At 33.1% G+C, this 21599-nt stretch overlaps 1 protein-coding gene and 1 long non-coding RNA gene across 2 annotated transcripts; one reads left to right on the top strand and one right to left on the bottom strand.

Annotated features, from left to right (window-relative positions):
- Positions 1-4246: 4246 nt before the first annotated feature.
- Positions 4247-7123, bottom strand: LOC111046047. Its single transcript, XR_005570728.1, has 3 exons — positions 6762-7123; positions 6135-6196; positions 4247-4537 (listed from the first exon to the last, which is right to left on the bottom strand). It is a non-coding gene; the product is annotated as an uncharacterized LOC111046047 (long non-coding RNA).
- Positions 7124-8011: 888 nt separating this feature from the next.
- LOC111051636 (UPF0430 protein CG31712) lies at positions 8012-21510 on the top strand. The gene is made up of 4 exons (XM_039422758.1): positions 8012-8460; positions 9821-9964; positions 15893-15992; positions 18435-21510. Exons 1-4 carry the CDS (start codon positions 8327-8329, stop codon positions 18597-18599), a joined length of 543 nt encoding a protein of 180 aa, XP_039278692.1. The 5' UTR covers positions 8012-8326; the 3' UTR covers positions 18600-21510.
- Positions 21511-21599: the final 89 nt, after the last annotated feature.

Below are 21599 nucleotides of genomic sequence, written 5' to 3'. Positions count from 1 at the left end.
CAAACGGTCTCAAATTACGAAAAAATGCTCAAAGTAGCCTAAAAATATTAATAACATAGACACCAGAGAATTTTGATTGTAGTTTTTTTATTCACATGGATATCAATGAACGGTAATTATTTAACCTCAAAATTCAAATTTCATGATGTGTATTTGCTAGACTACATTTCTCATTGCTTGCAGTTGCAATAATAATATTATCAATAGAAGAGAAACATTATTTATAATTAAATGATGAGAAGTAATTATTTAATTATGATTCACATGAACATGATTATTATTTTGGATTTCTAGAATGAGATTTTATCATAAATGTATAGCCATTGAAATTATTCTTATCCAAACACAGTCATTCTAACCAACATAATTTTGGTTTTCACGCACCAATCATCCATATAACCCACTAACTATTTTGTGTCTTCATGTTGCAAATCTGGAGTACACAAAGTAATCACTTTGCGCACTAGTGCGGAAAAGTAATTCTTTGCATTCTGTAATCAGTGCAGGAATGGTCACTTTTCAAGGTAACTGTAGGAAAAATTATCAATCAGAATGAAGATAGAATGCAATTTGAATATCAATATACTATAAAAATCCTCAGTGTTTCAACGAATAATTGTCTTCTCTGAAAAGGATATAGTAGTATATTTCGCACCTAGGGCCGAAAATGTGCCTTTATCGGCTCGAAATTGGTTTTCAAGTCCGAGGCCATAGACCGAGAACTAGAAAAGATTGAGAGCCGATAACATATTTTTTGCTCATGGTGTGGCAAAATAGTATATTTTGCACCAAGGGCCGAAAGCATGCCTTTACTGGCTCGAGATCGGGTTTCAAGTCCGAGGCCATAGGCTGAGGACTAGAAAAGATTGAAAGCCGATAACACATTTTTGCCTGTGGGCGAATGCTCTTTTCCACCACACCAAAAAATAAAACAATATATATAATGAGAATAATTGTTTATTAGGCACTTCCAAAAGCAAACCTGAAAGGTCATAGCTCTAGCAAATCTCAGGTAATCCAAGTATCAGGGAATTGTCCAGGTAGTTCAAAAATTATCCACCAGGTTTATTGGTAAACACAGTACTGAGACTGGAGTTGACTGGAAATAAAATATTCTATAATGTGGTCCACGTTATAATGACAGTGGATGAAGATAGAAGAATAACAATGCTGATTCTCTGCATTGATTAATTATATTTCTACACTGTCAAAAACATAATTGTCATCATTGTGGACCTAGAAAAGGATAGTACCACTGGCTTTGTCGAATGATAGCAAAACCAAAGTTGATTAAATTCTGTCATTATAATGTGGACCTCACTATAGTAGTTTAACCTAAATGAATAAGAAACTCCAATCTAATCTTTCTTTCAAGAATTTCAGGGCTGATGCACTGATCTCAATTTGATTCTGGAAAAGTCATAAAGTAAGTTGCCATACCCATCCAAAAAGTGGTTATTTTCTGAGCACTTCCAGTTTCCATGTATTTCAACATTTAAAATGGAAGTAACTTATTAATTGTGAATGAGGAGAGGATCCTGGTCCTTACAGCTTTCTCGACATGCACTACCTAAAGATGGCATTGGCAATCAATAGGAAGTTTGATCAATTCTTCTTATTCACAACCTTTTGATCTGTTGAATAGAGCCCTGCTGAAACAGGTGAATTTACGTATTCAGTCATTTGTTGCTGTTTACTCATCAAGGCTGGACACTAACATCATACATTGTTGCATCACCAACGAATGGCTTCAAGCAACGTTTTTTGTGGTTAGGTTTTTGTAACTCCAATTTTTGTTGTTTTTTCCTTCGCTGCTCTATTCGAGAACAAATTATTTTTTTAAAGATTAAATTGAATCTTTTTCTCATTATAATTTCTAATTTAATAGTGGTTTATTTTATGTTAGAATAAACCTCTCTGTGATTAGCCCCTCTGAGGTTTGTCTAGTTCCAAGGTCTGTGTTTGTGTTGTGAAAATTTGTGCTCATCACAAGAACGAAAACCGGAATGCTAAATGACATGGCTCATCCAATTGTGAGTAGGATGTCTGTGGAAGGAGAAATCGGTTTCCCCTCTTCATTTTAAAAGTAATATCTCACAGACTATAGCTATTAAACGGCAATAAGTTAGGAATTAAATGGCAATATTATGTGGAATGTTTTGATAATTCTAGATAATAAAGTTGAAATACTGCACATTTTAAACACCGACAATATGAATGACACTTCTGATTGTCATTCATAAGTAGTGCAAGTGTATCAGCTTTTCGTTATTTGTGTTTATAATTTGAAATTACAAACCTATTTGAAATAATATTAATGCTATTCAAAAGCCAAAACCCAACCTTTTCTTTTACCTTCAACCTAATCTGAAAGAACCTTTCAGGGAAAATCTCAGATTGACTAGAATTTATTCAATTTAATATAAAGCTAAAGTGTCTCGTTTTGTAGAGTGGCTTCTGTTTCTGCTTTTATATTTCAATATTTCCATATTTTTAAAATGTTCAGATCTGATGTTAAACACAAATTTAATAATAATCATGGAATAGTTATTTGATTCGCTGTTTCTAGCACAATTGAATTGGATTAAATGAATGTGACCCAGTTGCTCGTGTCTAAACAAATTGATAGATGGCGTGTTGGAACTTGGAAGAGCATTGGTTATCTTCTGGGATACTTTTGAGTCAGTGACTCGAGTGACCCAGAGCCGAACAAAATGGCGGCTGACCCGGGGCAGACTAGTGATCCCATGGAACGACAACCAGACATCGACCGGTCGATGCTGTTTGGCGCGTACTTTTGAATATTCGGATGGCGCGAATATTTGAATAAAACACATACACACACTGGTGTGACACTAAAAGTAAGTTGTTTTGCAAAACAAACATGTCTCATGCTATAATAAATGAGTTTATTCTAGGAGAATTGGATAAGGAACAGAATAACAATAATAATAATTATTATGATGCACCAAACATTGTAGGGCCAGTTGCTGTGGTTGTTGTGGAGGAATTGGGAAATCCTTAAAGGGTTTTCAATGAATTATTCCAACAGGAACGTAATAATACGAGACCTCACAACTTGGGTTATTTTGAAATTATAATATCACTATGTAATATGATTGAGTTTAAAAGCCATTTTAGAATGTCTTAGCAAACCATGCAGATAAAAGATTCCATACTATTATCATCAGAATCTTTCCATTGAAATTTTGTAAACATGGTTAATGTAGCGTTATTCTATTTAGGTCACCTACTGAAAACAGACCAAATGGGTCGCGGTGTAGATTTTGGATTCTTGTTTAATAATCATTATATATTATAGGACTATATTTTTTAGCGTCATCAAAGAGACCACTGCACTAGTCTTAATTGAATGAAAATAATACAATTTTCCCTAAAAATATATATTGGCTGCTTTTAAATTGTATAAAAATAAAAGAAAAACTGATTACTTTTGACATTTTAAAAGAACCAAAATGAGTTTAGAAATAGAGCCAACATTACATTTTCTAAACCGAATTTTATAAAAAACATTTTGAGAGACTAGTTTCTGTTGTTGCACCATTTCACTTGAGTTGTTACTCATCTCAAGTAGCTGGTTTGTTATTTTATTCCAAATTGACTATATCATTTTTTATAATGAATCAGTGCTGTAGACTATTTTAAATTATTATCATTTATTTCCAATGACCAGGCATTCCTGGATAGATCGATCGCGTCTTCAGTTATAGGATGGTCATAGTTGACTAGACCCAACTATAGGCCCGCCACAACGTAGACCCACGCTAATCCATGAAAAGCAACCCACGCCTTGGGATGTTTTGTAAACCATTGCTAAGCTTCTCCAGACATCTGTGTAATACATGCAATGAATAATCCACTTGTCAGCTGATTGATTATGAATAATTCTATAGCAATGTTTTACAAAACATCCCACGGCGTGGGTTGCTTTTCGTGGATTAGCGTGGGTCTACTTTGCGGCGGGCCATATGAGCGTATAATAGAGGTACTGTAAGATATAGGCCATACGAAAAACCAAACATGGTGTATTTCAAATTGAAAATTGGTAGATTGTTTGTTTTTTTATTAAATTCCAATTTTACAAAGATTAACATCAACATTTTTAGGTGCTCTTAGAAGTTATAGGAAGGAGAATTAATCAGCCTGCAAATATAAAAATACCTCTTGAGGAGAAAATACTTTTTACAGTTTGGATGTTGAGCAAACCAGAGACATTCTTAGCTGCTGATGACAGATATAATTTTTCTCAAAGTACTGCTCATAGAACATTCTATGAGATAGTGGATGTCATTGCAGCTTCAGTAGATGAACATGGTCGACACTCTTGCAGCAACAAAAGTCATCTGATGTAATTAATAATAGCCTTTACTAACTTCATAACTTGTGCTTGCTACATAAGAACTTCCTTTAATACAAGATTATCATCGGGTTGCACTACGGTCTGTTAACTTTTAATCCCAAATAAATTTCACTTTTGTTGCATCAGTAGTCCACACATGACCCTCTGTGGTGACTTCTGTAACATAAAGAAAACAATGATATTAAAACATCATTAAGTAGTGAACATGATTGACTTCTATAAGGTAGGTCTACTAAGCATTAAGTTATAATTACTAGTAGTGCAGTCTATATAATTATATACAGTGGTGCTTGCAAAATATATCGTAGTTCTTAATTTTCAATATGATATAAATCACTCTCAAACAGGCTGTATCAGTGCTACTTTTTTGAAGTTGTTTTTTGAAGGAAACTTCAAGCTAGGCTACAAAATCTTACAGAAGCTTGATTAAATTACACCGGAAGAGTAGCTCAAATAATGTTATAATCATGAACATATAACCATAGAGAAAAAATAGCATAAGTAGATATTCCATGGTATAGGGCGTTTATGTTGCAACTTTTACTGTTATCTCAAGCCTATTACTGTCGATTGTTGTCGATTTTACTGTTTTGACCAAGTAAGAGTGTATGAACGGCACAATATGAGAGACTAACAGCATCATAAAGCTTTACGGGAAAGACTACGTGGACTATCAGCTTGAGATAACAGTAAAAGTTGCGACATAAACGCCCTATACCGTGGGATATCTACTTATGCTATGGCTTCTCTATGATATAACATAGAAGAATCGCGTCTATAGTGAGGTCACGTTATATTGGCAGTAGAGTATATAGGAGAACAACGTTGCCGATTCTCTGCCTAGTCACTGCCTTTTATAGAGGATAGCTGATACCAGTATCTTATGTAATATCAATTGTTCATTCTTCTTAGAACAATCAATTTATTGTACTCATCAAGTAAATTACTTTTCAATAAAAATACACTTGCATAATTAGATTGAAAATTTTGTTAATAATTAACAATTATTGGATATATTATTTCTACATTGTAGAAAATCTGGCAAAAGGACAGCAACACCAATGTTAATCAAATACTGTCATTCAATCAAATACTGACTATTCTATGGAAAATTAAAGGTTACAAATTTTCCTAAACATTTTATTTGTCTCATAGTTTTAGAGATTTTTTATACTATAAGTCTGCTAGGTTGTTCTCTGTATTTTCTTGAGTATTGAAAAGACAGACTTCTTTCAATTGTAGAGTAGCTTGGTTTAAGTTTTCAAAATGCAATGGGTTTAAAGCTGCATATTATACACCAAAGTTTTCACTGATTATTCTATAAAAAAGTTGTTAATTATCTTTAAAAATTTGCTGTTCTCAAACAATGTAGAGCAACAAAAGCTGTCAAATTTTCGCTTAGAGAGCATAGCCTGCATGGACTTGTAATGAAGGAAAATGTTTTTGGCAACTTTATCAGTGTTTTCGACAATTTATGAAAAACAAAAATCATGTTCGATAGAGGGATTTTTAATATTTGAGCAAGCAATGTTGCTGTAATTTTAACATATTGTCATCATTTGTTGAAAACATTGAATGACAACTCTAATGTAAAAGCTCCAAGTTTTTAGCTTGGCATAAATTATCACAGTCTCTACAATAATAGCAGCAGAATATGGTAAAATTAATTATTATACCAATCTGACTACTATCACTAATCGTTATTATGTAATAGAAATTATAATTATAAGAGGATTGCATGAAAGAGCCTTACCTGCTGTCATCTCGATGTGGCCATGTTTTCTTTCAGATAGGATTGGAAGATGTCCGAGCTGCCTGTAAAACAAGAATCATAAAGTTTCAGTAATTGAGCTGTTGAATTAAAATTAAAATCAATCTTTATGAAATGCAGAGGACCTGCATAGCAAATAAAATTATTCTTATAGAAAGCAAGAGATAATTTTTATAATATTATTATGCATAGGCCTATTGCATAGAGTAACAAACTTTCTAATGAATAAAAATGAGTGAAGTTTATGGGTTTCAAGTTTCTGCTTAGCCGATTAAGTATTCTGAAATTTGATAATGAAATTCTATTTATTTTTTTAATAAAATAGGTAGGCCATAAACAAAATACGAATAGGTATTGAGGTTAAACAGCAATAAAAAATCTAAGAAACAGAAGTAGCCTAAATCTAAAGTAAATATTTCAACGCTATTTAAAAGGATCAATAACTTTCATGACCACACAGAATATTATTATTTATTATTCACAATTTCATTGATAAACACTAAAAAGCCTAACAGTCTTGGATAGATCACGTCATGAGCACAAATATATTTTAATATAATAGTCATACTAAACTAATAATATTGTCAACAATGCAAATAATAAACTTACCAGACAATAATGTCTAAATTTTCTCCTTTTCAATTATTTTAAAAATATGCCTTCAAAAACATACTCATGTTTGTAGGCCTATTCGTAATAATCCTCCATATTTGCATTTAGTTGTGTTGTTTACTTGACTGCAGACCAGAGCAGACGACGCGAAACTTTCAACCAATAGGAGCGCTCCGATTCCGGGTGACTCGAGCTAGAACTTCGTAGCCCGTACTATTTGGTCGGGTCACGATTCCTGACCCGGGCTAGAAAAATCAAAGATGGCGACCGGGTGATGAACTGTCAAAAGCTCCCATGAAACGCGGGTCGCCTAGCTCGAGTCACTCGAGTCATTGGAGCAGTGTATCCCTGAAGACGCTCATTGAGCCAGGGCCGGGCCACTCTACTGAGCGTCCAATCAATGGTTCATGGTACTGTGTTCAGTAGAAAAAATATCGCATTCTCGAAAGTCATAAGGTGACGTACAGCCAAACTATATAACACAAGAATATGCTGACTATAGTGAGGACCACGTTATTATGGCAGTGGATAAAGATAGAAGAATAGCGATGCCGATTCTCTGCATCAATTAATTATATTTCTACACTGTCAAAAACATAATTGGCATCGTTGTGGACCTGGAAAAGGATAGTACCACCGGCTTTGTCGAATGATAGACAAGGATAGGAAAACCAAAGTTGATCAAATACTGTCATTATAACGTGGACCTCACTATAGCAAGCTTTTGGTTTCTGCTTTACATTTATTCATTATTATAAATATAAAGCATTCTAATAATACAAGAATTTTGCCAATCAGTAGCAGAAACCCAACCCCCTAACCTATTCTTTCGCCTTTCAAACACTTGAGGTTTCTTCATCTCTTAGGCAGTGAACTCTATAGCCTACTAACTAGTATAGAGATCACTGCTCTCTACACAGGGGCACAGTATTCATGCGCCCCATACATACAGTACGGAAACTTGGCTATACCCTGACGCCAAAATCCGCCATCTTGTTAGAAAGCGCCGCATTGTAATAGTATTGATGGTAGGTTCGGATCACTTTAATGATCCGGATCAATTGATCTCATTCACTGCCACGAGCCAATCAGAAGACCAGGATTGGAACTTCCCAAGGTCACGTGACGTGTTTAGTATTGGGGTCATGTAAAAAGCATTGGTAAGATAGGCGTTTGATTACAAGTTTCCATCCTGTATCTATTCTGTGTCTTAGGTCGTGTTCATACAGTTTGGCTACACGCCAGGTTGTGAATTTCGGGGATAAGATATTTTGTTGATCTTCTCACTGATACACTGAAACTGATCAAGATTGAAGTATACATTAGAGAAGAAGCACGCTTCAATTCTAAAGTGATTGTATTGTTATTTTAGATAAAATTATTTTCAATAGATTGTTTGATTACGTTTTTCATGTACTTATTAACATGAGTTGAAAGTTTGTGATCAAGTTTCATGTCCTTTACTTTTCAGTGTAAAATTAAATTTAGCCTATTTCAGTTTATGCATGAACAGTCTTCCAGATTACTTTGATATTTCGTTTTGATAACCCATAAATTGAGGTATGGGTCGTTCGAGAAGTAAATCACCTAGACGCCGACGAAAGAGTAAACATTCGCACAAAAGAATGAAATCAAGGGAACGAAGTCATGCAAACAAGCACAGGGATAGGTCGAGGGAGAGAAGTTCCAAGTCGAGGTTAGTATTCATGAAGATTTATTATCTAATATTTTTCTTGCATAGAAACTATAATATAGTGTTTTTAAATGAAACAAGTTATTCCCCATTATACGTTTATTATATATCAAGTTACAGGGAACCTTTGTTTATCTACAGTATAATCTTTTTTCTAGATAAAATCTAATAAGGTCTTCAGGTTTTGATTAAATTAATGTTCCTCCAGCAGTGACAATTCTGATCAGTTAGAAATTTTGTATGGTCAGCTCCAATATTAATTGATTTAAGTTTTATTAGACATTTAACTTATTTGTATTGAGTTTAACTTAAATTAACATCGTAATACCCTTGGTGCAGCTGCTTTGCTTGGGAGATTTTTTCTGGCCGGCAGGCCGAGTACTTTATAAATAATAAGCATTAGAGCCAAGTTTCTCAAAATGTATTTTGCACTGTCTGACAATATTCTTGTAAGTTGAGTGATTGACGTATGTCAAACGGAGGACAAGAGGACTGTTGTTGAGTTTGTGGGCATCTATCTTGAAAGAAGCCGTGCATTCTGGAGACGCCAGTATAGTTAAGGACGAAGGTACGTAGGCTACATGTTATATCTTTTGGTATATAATATTTTATATGAAGTAAAGGCTTGTTATCACTGAATGGGTCCCTGTGGGTTTGAGAGCTTGTAAAATAATTGTGTGCTTTGGAAATTGTATCGTCAAAGCAAAAAGATAATATTCCAATCCAATCCTCTGGTTGGTCCTAACCAGATAACCTGTTATCCTCCACCGGATAACCAGGGGGATAGCCCAATGGAAACTAGCAACAGACTTGGCTGGTTTATAATACTCATTCGGTATTCAGTTATTGAGACTTCAGATCCCTGATAGTTTTCAAAAAACGTAATTTTGGCGGAGTTTGAGGAAAATTACAGTTGAAAGCTTTTGTACATTTATCAAAGGGGTCAAGTCGTTTCTAAAAATAGTCAGCTCAACCCTCACTGCTCACTGAATTCTTTTCCGTTGCTAACTGAATCTGTAGACCTTATTAAAACACGAATTTCATTTGTTTGGAAAACAAAAAATACATATATGAAAAATCGTAGGCTATATTTTGAGTGTTAAAAGTTGAAAAAATCTTCCTTAGCTGAACCAAATATCGACGACAATCGACATTTCTGGTCAAGTCATTCTCTAAATGTTTGAGAAAACATCGATTATGGGCATGAATTTATGGAACCTCCAATCACTCTCTTAATAGTATGTTTCTATAATGCCAAATAATTGTTCAAATTCTAGTGTTTTTGTTTTTTCTTCGGTTATAGTTTATACGTGTGTTTTTCCGTCTTTAAGATGGCTCTAATCGTGCTTTATTTCTATTACAGGAAACGATCTCATTCAGATTCCTCAAGCAGTAGTTCAGATGTATCAGATGAAGGGTCGAAATCTCTTATATACAATAAGAAGAAGCCATACAATGATCGAAAAATGGATGAAGTGGAAAGACTAGCTGAAATGGAAAGACAAAGGTAGGTCTATGTCAAATTGGTGTAAAATCACAGAGTAGGCCATTCCCTCTTGATGAATGCCATGAAGGCATATTCTCCTTTACCGGTAACTAGTTTCGTATTTTAAACACACAGTATAGATGATTTATCACTAATTATCAACTTGGGATATTATATTCAATAAATTACAGTGCACTAAAATTAATGGAAACTTTTTTAAATAGATTCTTCAATCTCTCAGGTAATATTATTTCATCAAAAACATTTTCAAGATGATATGTTTGTTTCTTCAGCATCCATTCACACTCATGAAAGAAGAAATCCCTACTTAATAGTTTATTTCACATGGCAAGTTTCGAACAGATAATCCCGTGATGTCAGCTTTACGAATTACGAATCTTCTGCGGCATGAATTACTTGATTTAAATAATAATCTGGTAAGACATAATAGTCAGGGCACAATAATGTCATTCCGTGGACATGTTTGGGTAACAGCCGTGGAAGATATCTCAATTTCTTCGTTAGGTCTAGCATAATAAGGATCGTGATGATGATAAGTCGAAATCACAGGCAAAGGTTTTGCTATATCGCTTGTATTTCAATAACCGTTTAAGATATTCAACCATTTTTTCAGATGAAAATATTTCTAAAATCTTCCTCTAGAATTTGTTCAATAAAAGCTGCTTCTAAAACGCATATTTTATGAGTTATAACCTTCAAAAGACAAAAAAAAACTTTTTTTCAAATTTCATTCCATTATAATTTTTTTGTGCAAGAGATACAGAGAAATTTTAAATCTATGAAATTTAGAGCATTTCTTCAACTTTGGAACGATATATCTTCATGCCCTGTACGTCAAAAAATGAGTTCTCCAGCGCTCTCCAAAGAAAACCCTGCATGATTTCTGGTGCGTTTTTCCATATGCATGAGGTAACAAGCAAGAACTATAAAATCGATTTTTCATGACTACTTTAAGAAAGAGACTTGCAAATTGTCTCAATCTCTTCGTTACAACAAGCCGGATAATAATATTGATGATGGAAACAACGCAATTATTCGACATCATTGAAAAATTCTAGATGGCGGTCATTATTGACAGAAATTTTTATATCGCTAGCTATTCAGTTATTGTGGGGGGAGATATCGGATTGGTTTTATGACCAAAGTGTTTGGAATTAACCAAACTATAATTTTCGAGAGAATCGTCTCATTTCGACCACTCTTTTCTTGATTTATTCAACTTCAAAAACTTGACACATAAATTTTTCGGGGACAACATTTCACTTTCCATCATGTAAATGTATTCGAAGTAGACACACACTGGTGTTATTGGTACAGTGTTTTAGAATATTTCCAAAGCTTTAAAAAAAGAGAGAAAAGTACTGTTTGCAGAGGAAAACACGCTTTTTCCACCAAATGCCAATCCCAACAATTAGAAAAACCGTGTAACTGATGACTCCTTGAAGGTACAGACTTGGGAATGGTATCAATCTTTTTGTAATGATGTGTAGAAAGAGATTATCCGTGATGGCAATCCCAAAAATGTTTGTAATCATGAAAAAAACAAGATGGCGGCAAAAATATGTCGATTTTCAAGAAATCGTCTGTAAATCTAATAATGTCGAGGATATCGGATCAATTCAGCCATCTGGGAGCTCCAAAATAATCATACTACAATATCCGAAAACTTTTCGGACTAGCAAACTAGCAAAACAAAACTTTTCTGAAAATATCAATTTTTGAGAAAGTTATTCAATTTACCAAAAATGATAGAAAATATCTCAACTAAAAGTTATTTTTGGTCATTTTTAGTAAATTGAATAACTTTCTCAAAAATTGATTATTTCAGAAAATTTATGTTTAACTAGATCAACAATACCATGAAGAATCCATCTTCTAAATCTCATGGATTTATTTCTTATCAAACTTGAAATGTTCTGTCCCAGAAATTTAAACTTTAGGCGCTCATATCTCAAAAACTAATGATCGGAAAAAATTTCCCGAGAAAATGATTTCCCGAGAAAACTTTTTCATTTTGATAGCTTGATAGTATACAAATCGAAAAACTTTGAAAAATATCATCAGTAGAAAGTTTATTTTTAGCCTTTGCATAGCCTTAATATCGTGAACGGTTATTAAAATACAAGCGATATAGCAAAACCCTGAAAATTTTAGCGGCCACCTTGTTTCCGAGGTGTTTGCTTGTGTATTCAACTTAAAATCATCACGATCCTTATTATGCTAGAACTAACGAAGAAATTGAGACATTTTCCACGGCTGTTAACCAAAAATGACCACGGAGTGCCTTATTCATGACATTTGCGCCCGGACTATGACATAACATTACTCCGCTGACCATATCGTAATAATGTTTTCTGCTCGATCAATTGGCAAGTCTTGACAATTATTAAACTTCGTGATGGCAAGTCTTGACAATTATTAAACTTGTGATGACATTTATTAAACTTCGATTATCAGTGATTTTTATAATTTTGATTTGCAATGTGATTGATTTTTCATCTCATTCATACTTATATTTAGCTCCGTGTTAACAAGACTTTAGATAATGATAATTTTTATTGTTTACTATTCCATTTCTGAGAGAAATGTTTCATTTGAAGTTATAATATACAGTACTACCTATGTAATTGAAATACTGTATAATGTGATTGAAAATTCAATTAATATAATCTTGCAGCCCTTCATCCTGTTAGGCGCACTTGAAAATTGGCATTTCAATCACTCTAGCAAGTCAATCAATGCTTTGAAGGAACAAACAAATAACATGTTTGACAAAATAATATTATTTTTATAAGCTGTAAGTGTGGCACAGAATGTTACGTTTGGAAATCCTTCGGTCGAAGAATTTTCACCATCTTTGTGTCTAGTTCATACATTCCATAATTGATTTTTTATTTTTCTAGTTAGCTTTTCCTTATTTCAGCTTTCTAGCTGGCTGGTAAAACATTCTTTTAGTAATTTCAAGTTTAATCTTATTGCTGGAATCACAAGTCCCAATATTTGCAAATACTAATTTTCGTCCGATTTTGTATATATTTTCAGTATTGGAATTTACGGATTAAATGAACTTCCAAAAATACTTTGATGCAAGTTGAAGATTCTATCGTTTCTCTTGATAAAACTTGAAAATTATGAACCACGATCATTGCTAGATTGGCTCTACTTCATATATGCGAGTTTTTTATAGAAAAAGTTCTGTTTCCAAAGTGAAACACAAATTGAATTTGATTTTAATAAAATTAAAACAGTTATATATTCAAAATGTATACTAAACAAAATTATTTTTAATATTGTAGGCTACGAAGATTGATATTGAAAATCAATCTGATTTTAGTATCATTTTACATTATTCCTTATAACACAATACCGATATTAAGGTATTGAAGGTATTAGAAGGTACAGTTGAATTATTACTACCGAATTCATGTCTCTATCAGTAATCATGTTGCAAGCTTCAATCGCTTCGTGTATGCCTTTACTAGTGAATTAATCGAAATTGATTATCATATTAAAAATAAATAAAAGAAGCCTAATATATATGAAACACAGATTCCTCTCAATATGTAATCGCAGATAATTCACAAAGTTCGTGACAACGTTTCTTTGAAATTGTTTACTCATGTTTATTTTATTGTTTATTCAGCTTGTAGCTAGTAGATAAGGGCTAGTAAAGTTGGACAATATAAATATGTAGGATTTTTACCTAACAACTTTCTATAGTGATTGAATGAACATTGTTTCCAACGAATTTGTTGTTGAAGTATGCGTTGCGAATAGCAACCATAATAGTATTTTTGCAAAAAAACCCATAGAAATAGAAAGTAGAAAGTGTCAATGTTGCTGAGAATGGAGTAAATTCATTGAGCCTCCTCAGTGAGGGGGCTAATGCGACGGCGAAATGATGGCCGACTGAAGACTTGACAGCAGTTATGCAGCCGAGAGTGCAGCTAATGGAGAAGCAGTCATCCCAAGGTATCGCTCAGCTTGTATGTACAATATTCACATAATCAATTTAAACTTTTTTTGTTTGTTAACAACTATTTCCAGGATATTATTTGCGGACTATTCGGAACCTCTTTGGTAAGTAAATTGTTTTGTGTGTTCTTAGAGAATTTTTGTGAACCACGATTATCCGATTATGCTCGATACAACTGTGCAATATTACATTAGTGATAGTGTCCAAACAGCAATTCAATGGGGAAATGGTCTATTAATTGAATAAAATTAACTTGATCCATACTTTTAACAATTTATCGGAAATCAGTTTTCACAGCTACGTATTTTATTCTGAAATTATGACCAAACTACTGCCCGGATGGAGGTCATAATGTAGTTGGTCGGATAATCGAGATTCACCGCTATTAGATGTTCATATTTTTTTAGTTATGAAAAATCGTTGCATTAATTTGGATGACGTGAAAATGGCATAACGTGGTGCTATTGGCTCTGCTCCTGGCCATAGAGGTACTCAGTCAATCAATAGTATCAAGTTATTTCTTACACTCCCGTTTATTAAAATGACAAAAACAACGAATATCTAAAATCCATTCAAGAAAAATAGTTGTTCAACTTATATTTTACTTTCAAATTGATGTTATTTCGCTATTGTAAGCATTTATTTGTAATACTTGAATTTTTACTTCATGCATCTGCTTGTTTCAAATCATTCTACTTTGATACTTTCTGTCTATTTAGTTACACGCATCATCAAATTATTCGTTAACTTTTTTTTTTGTAAAAAAATCCACTCAAAGTTACCATTCCTTGGGAAGTCTAAAATTCATGAAAAAAATTAACTAGCCTCAAGGCACAATTTTGATTTATAAGATAGGCCAACCTATTTGTACTGTTTGTATAAAATGATAATAAGGAAGATAAATTTAACAATATTTTCAGATGATGACTTGTTTGGTATTGTGAATTATTGAGTTAACTGGTCATTGAGTCTTTAATTTATACTGTGCTTCAATGTTCTATAAGTTTCTCTATCACGGTGAATTGGAGAAACGATTCATCGTGGTTTCAAATTTTGATTGATATTGTTTTCATTTTTCAAACTCAAGGGTGTGACTCGATAATACTACTTGAATTTTTCACTTTTCATAAGTTACCCTAAAATGATTTTCTTTCAGGGATGAAATTTGATTTGGCCCACTTTAATGGTATGATAATTAATACTACGAATCTTATTGATTTTTATAGTTTCCTGCCTTTAATTTTAATAATTCTATTCGAATCAATTCTTAAAGAATTTAAATGTTACAGATGAGTGATTTAGTTTGAGAGTAATTTAAAGCAAAACCTCAACAATATAGGTAACAATTTAATTTTAATTGAAAATTCTCACATAATTATTCTATTGTTCTCTTTTTCAGGGCCTTAATTTATGAACTGGATTTTAATAATTTGTTACAATATTCAAACTGTCATAATGACGCATTACACATTCCATTTGCATTAAACATTTCCATTGGCTTCAAAGTAATTTTTATATGCTACTCTTCCAGAAGAGTTCTTTTCTGTATTCTATCAAAGTATTATACTGAATCACATCTTTCAAACCATTATTTCGCTAATTCAAATCACAGTTTTACATTGTAGAGTAAACTGTTCGTGTAAACCTTTGAAAAGATATATGATATAATATTATTTCTGAAGAAAAGGAATAAATCATGTTTCTTCATTTTGTATCTGTCATTTGTTTGATATTAGTAACATATTTGAGTAGACTATTTTCAAACATAATTATTATGTTACGAAATCTAGTATCAGGTTCACCATTGCTAAATAATGATAGATTTATTCATTAGTCCTCCTTTCCCTATGTATATTCTATCTATGCTATTGAAAAACTCTTTTCAGTGGTAGTTCATTGATTGGGTTGAAAACTTGAGTGTAAAATCGAGTCTTGATTCACATTTAATATAGTCTTTTGTTATTTCAGGAAGAAGAAAGAAAAAAACGTGAGGCATTGGAAGAAATCATGGCTGAGAATAACAGAAAGATAGAAGAAGCACAAAAGAAATTGGTAAGCGTTCTATTTTTCATTCAATTATCTATTTCATAACTCATATCTGAAGAATTCTTAAAACATTAGCTGAATTCTGTAATAGCGAAAAACTAAATCACACATGTTTACTGATTTTTTTAAAGAAAAACTCGTTAGAGTGAGTATACTGAAGAGGTTCAACATAACGTTAATCATCTCCAGACAACAGCTCACGTGCTGCAGTAAACCAGATAGATGGGCGATTATTATTATAGTCTGTGTAAAGTAAGTTGAGACTTGGCCCTCCATCCGAAGAAATTACAGGGTTGCCAAATCGTGTACGAAATCTAAATTGCAACTTTCTCAAATTTCCAATTCAACGTCATAATTGAATGTAGAATGTCATCCCCGATATTCTAGTCGTGCTAAAAAAGTTTCAGGGTTGAATAATTAAAAGGGATTTAAACTTTTATGATAAAATTGGAAACATCGCGAAGATTTGTTTTTCTTTTGAATATCACTTCTCTCAGAATTATGGGGCGTCTTAAAGCGTAATAATTTCATATCGGATTAACGGGGAGAATGTCTCCTTTCTATTGGTGTCTGAATTATTTTTTTCCGACCCATAGTTATTTTTTAATTAATGATTACGTTCGTCAATGTCGAGATATTTCGGGCAGAAAACATGAAATTTTCGACATACTGGAAACTTTTTTGTTTCGAAGATAAGTGGGTGGTGAAAGCGAGAAAGTTTTTCAGAAATAATTGAAATTATTTTTTCAATTGTCAAAAGTAGTCGAAAGATCGTAATTTCGGTATCCAAGGAATTTTAAAGTTAGGAGAGCGGCTGCATGGTATGCATTGTGTACCAAATTGTATGCTGAAGGCTGGAAATTTACAAGATTATTTGACTGATTTGGCAACCCTGTAATTTCTTCGGATGGAGGGCCAAGTCTCAACTTGTTTTACACAAACTATATATTTACTCATTCATTTATTATTAAAATCGCGAATCATGAGAGCAACAGGCTCCAAAACTGCTCCTCTTCCAAATTTTAACAGTACTATTTCCAAAAGTTGGGTTATATTTCACATCCAAGAATTCAAGTCCAATTTTCTGTTCAAAAATAAGAAACAGAATATACTTTTCTTCGTAGGAGTCATGATTGCATAGCAAGCCGTCAACCTCTGCTTTTAAGATCATTATAATGTGATTTGCATTGAATCTCTGACGGGGATAAGAGATTATAGGCCGCAAAATAATGGAACGCAGGGCGTCTGAATGTTTTAGTTCTACTTCAATGTCATTATTAACTAATAGTTTTAGTTTTCTGTTCAAATGTCCGAAAAACTAGTCTAGCACACTTGAAGGTTAGGTCTATTCGCCTACGCGGGTATATTGATTCTATTACAGTTAGGCTGGTCACTAACCTGACGTTTCACATGTACGATATGACTGTCAGTCATATCGAATAGTCTTCGAGTACACCTTAAAGAGCACAACAATGCTACAATATTCAGCTATACAGCGCCTGCAGACCTTGGTCGAAGCCACAACCACTAACGTTCAGGTTCTCGACTGTACAAACGTATCACGTTGGACATGTGTAACGTTACGTTAGTGGCCAGCTTTATGACTGCAGAGGCAAGCACTCACTTACCGGTGTACTGTGGAGTAAATGGCAGGCTTACAACGTGTTTCTGATTTATTTAAAAAAATCCAAAAGTAGATACAATTCTAAAATGTTTGTTTTTATTATGTAAAATGGGGTTTTAAAAATCGCGGTTCATTACAGGGTTAAAGTAAAATCGAATAAAATTCAAGTTCATTAACCAGCAAAAACAGTATGCAAGAGAGAGGAAAATACAAATGCCTAAATCTTGTGAAATAAGATTACACAAATCTTATAAGATTAATCTATAATCTTAATCTTTAAGATTACCTAAATATTTTTAGCATGTCTATTCAAATCTCACTTCAACCAGATAAAGTAATGAATCGTTTAATGTATTCACCAGGTGACTTTCTGTGATCAATATGGTGTATTATATTTATCTTGATAATGATAGCCAAATTAATGTTGCAAAGCCTGTTTAGATAGAAATACCTACGTTTAACTTTACTACGGTTATATCCATTTCTATTGCCAACAGCAATGGCACAGTAGATTTATTACTTGTGGTAGCCTATGCTCTATTTCCTTTTATCAGGAGTAAATCTACACAAAATGGCGGCTGCATGGTAAACTAATTTGATTTGGGAGATAGGATTATGCTACTCCGTCTCATTGTAGCACAAAAAACCTATTGGATAATTTTCCCAGAGATCAATAACGCCTGGTCTCTATAAAACTCTTTTCTCTATGAATCATCAATATGAATTTCTCTTTTCTCTATGAATCATCAATATGAATTTCTCTTTTCTCTATGAATCATCAATATGAATTTCTCTTTTCAATATGAATTATTTTTCTTTCAAAGGCGGAAGAAAGGCTAGCAATGGTTGAAGAGCAACGCAAAATGGAAGAAGAGCGACAAAAACTGAGACGAGAACAAGATAAAAGGATGAAGGAAGAACAGAAGAAAATTTTAGGAAAAAATAATTCGAGACCGAAGCTATCGTTCAGTTTGAAACCTAACGCGTAGTGGTTTGTGTTTGTGAGTGTTTCAGTGAAGCAAGTGATTAGTGATCATTTTATCTCCGAATTACAATGTAGTGGTTGAAGAAGTAGGATAAACTAATAGGTAGGTAAATTGTGTGATCATGGAAGAATGTTCTAGTAGAATATTATGTGCTCGTGTGAAAAGTTGGGAGGCTATAGGTTTGTTCACACCAAAGCTGTGTGACTCTGCAGAATCAAAGTCACAGATGCCTGTGGACAGACTCGACACCAAAAAACATAAGTGGATCAATAGAGAATTATTCTCACTTTAAAATCTCTGCCTGTTCCTAAATATTCATTTTCGAGCAAACATGAGCCAAATCATATACTTCAAGACGCTGAAGCCGAATCTGAAATCAGAATTCTTGTATCTTGTGTCTTGAATTTTCTTGAAAAAATTGCTGACAGATGGATGGATGTCGGTGTGAACAACCTCATTATTTAATCAGGCGACCGATCTTTATCAAAAATCAATCCACAGATTCCGCAGAGGTGCAGAGCTTTGGTGTGAACAAGCCTTATCCACAACGTGGCGTTTACCAGGCATTGCGAACCTGACATGAGTAATAAATGAATATTCATTACTCATACGATTATTGTTGGCATTGATGATTCGGACAATCGTCAACGTTCACCATGCTGGGTAAACGCCTCATTTGTTATGTCTGGCTAATCAAACAATTTGTCACTTCTTTCAAATGAATATGTTAGTTCTGTTGATTTAGTTATCAATTTTGCAAATTGGGTTCTTATGATTCCTGGATATTTTATTAGCATTCATTTGTGGAATGAGAAATTAGAATTAGAAATTAGAATTTATTTTTATAGACGACATACACTCCTTCCTCCATAGATTTGGGTCTTCTCCATTTTCCCAGAAGTCACAAACATGTAAATTTGTGTAACACTATTATCTATTTGAACGCCATTTATAGAATTTACATTCAACTTTCTGTGTTATAGTGAAAGTAATGTGGCAGATATATGTAATTATTAAAAATAGGTACTTGAAATTATCACAACCGCTTATTACAAATTTTTTTCATGTCCTATAATCTTAAATGTCCAGATAATCTGCACAATGTACGTTTTTCACGCTAGATTTGAGTAATACTACCAACAACATGTGTTTTCGGGAAAACTATTATTAAAACTGTCTTCAATGTCATCCACCTCGAAAGCCCTTGATGATAGAGATTTGAATTCATTTCCGAATTCTGGACCAGGATTTTTCATTTTACGTGCATTAAATTAAATTAAGAATTCATAGTTTGAAATTAGTTGAGTTAGTTTGAAGAAGCCGAAGATTTCATAATTTCTTCTTTATTATCACCCACTAACAAGAGATGAATGCAAGAATAAACCAAATTATTTGGTATAGAGATTTATCCTCTATAAGCCCTGAAGTCTGTAGTTTGTCTTCATCTACTTAGTTTGATTGAAAAATGGCTTCATCTCTGGAGAGAGGATTAATTACTTGAAATCTTCGGCTTCTTTAAACTTATCTAACTAGTTTCAAAACTATTTATTCTTAATTTAATTCAATGCACTTGGAAGGAATATCAATTTCAGTAATATTTTTCCCGAAAACACCTGTTGATGATATTATTACTCAAATGGTCATCTAATGTGGACAAACGTACATTGTGCAGATTAACTGGACAATTATGATTATAGGACATCAAAAAAATTTGATTTGTGATACATTATTTTAGGTCTTAAAACGAACTATGACGAACGAAACATTTTTCTCGAAAAACGGAAGCGTAAACTTTTATTAGATGAAATACAAAATTATAAGGTGAAAATTCCCCAATTTTCTGACTTTGTATGGGAATAACTTCCTGAACAAAAGATATACGATGGAATGATGTATGACATTAATTGTAGATCTATTCACGTTTGAAAGTATTTAATCAGTCATATCGATATCTTTATTTTTGGAGCCGAGATTTATACATGTTTTACGAAACAATTGCAGTTTCTAACTTTCTAGCAAGCAGTATAACGATGGGGACTCTTCGGTTCCAGTCAATGTTCTATGTACTAACACCCTGCTAAAATTCAGCTTTCCCCAATTTCTTGCCCAAAACCCTGTCTTTTTTGTCTTCATTTACTGGGCTATCAGCTGGATGATGAAATGTAATTGCTACGAATAGAAGTGTATTGATGCTGAGGAAAGAGTGAATCGGCGAGTAATTCCGTTGCTCAGTTTTGAAGCTTTCAGTTAAATAAAGATTGATAGTGTTGAAACAGCATTTTTTAAATAATTGAATGTTTGAGACAATTCTAAGTGGTTTAATTCAATAAATATATTTATTCCACGTGGAGCGTGAAAAGGACTATTGCAATAATAATATCGAGTGACCTGGCTCACTGGCTGGCTCAGAGTTTCCAGGTCGCACCTGATCAATTAATAGGATTGTAAAACTGGTTCATTGGTTCATGCAAGACATTTATTATCATTTCGAATCGTCAGGCTTTGGATTTACCTGCCTTTATTAAAATTTGAAGAGATATATATTTTAAACAAATTGGATAGTTTTCGAATTGCAATGAAGACAATAAATTGAGAAGGGCTCAAATCTATGGTTTTTGGCTTTGAGTAAAATCTTCAAGGTCTTGGAATTCGAAAAATCCTTATGGTTCCTGATGATATACTCATTAATCAGAACAAATAGGATATTTGCACATTTTGATAAATTTTCTTGCTAAATTAACAGGATTAGCATCGGGAAATAATTGTGAGCAAAATTGTTTTTATGGGGGGTTTTGCGTGACTCTCAGAATGTATAATGTATTTTAATAGATTTTAATCATAGTTAAGGTAAATCATTCATTGTATTATAAGATCCTTGTGTACATAATTATTTAACAAGAAGTTTCTTCTATTAGATCAGAGTCTTTCTTTCGTCATCCATCAAATTCCATTATATCAAGTGTAATTTTATGTTTCCAACTTACTTTTAAACGAATATACCAT

Source organism: Nilaparvata lugens, chromosome 3, assembly GCF_014356525.2.
Source record: "Nilaparvata lugens isolate BPH chromosome 3, ASM1435652v1, whole genome shotgun sequence".
NCBI classification, from domain to species: domain Eukaryota; kingdom Metazoa; phylum Arthropoda; class Insecta; order Hemiptera; family Delphacidae; genus Nilaparvata; species Nilaparvata lugens.
The sequence above is the reverse complement of the archived record's forward strand: the minus strand, read 5'-3'. Positions and strand labels throughout refer to the sequence as shown.

Excerpts from the sequence above, each read along its gene's own strand:
- LOC111051636 (XM_039422758.1), top strand. The coding sequence starts at position 8,327 with ATGGGTCGTTCGAGAAGTAAATCACCTAGACGCCGACGAAAGAGTAAA. Across the intron at positions 8,461-9,820 it reads GAGAGAAGTTCCAAGTCGAG|GAAACGATCTCATTCAGATT; the intron begins GTTAGTATTCAT and ends TTTCTATTACAG. Across the intron at positions 15,993-18,434 it reads AAGAAGCACAAAAGAAATTG|GCGGAAGAAAGGCTAGCAAT; the intron begins GTAAGCGTTCTA and ends TTTCTTTCAAAG.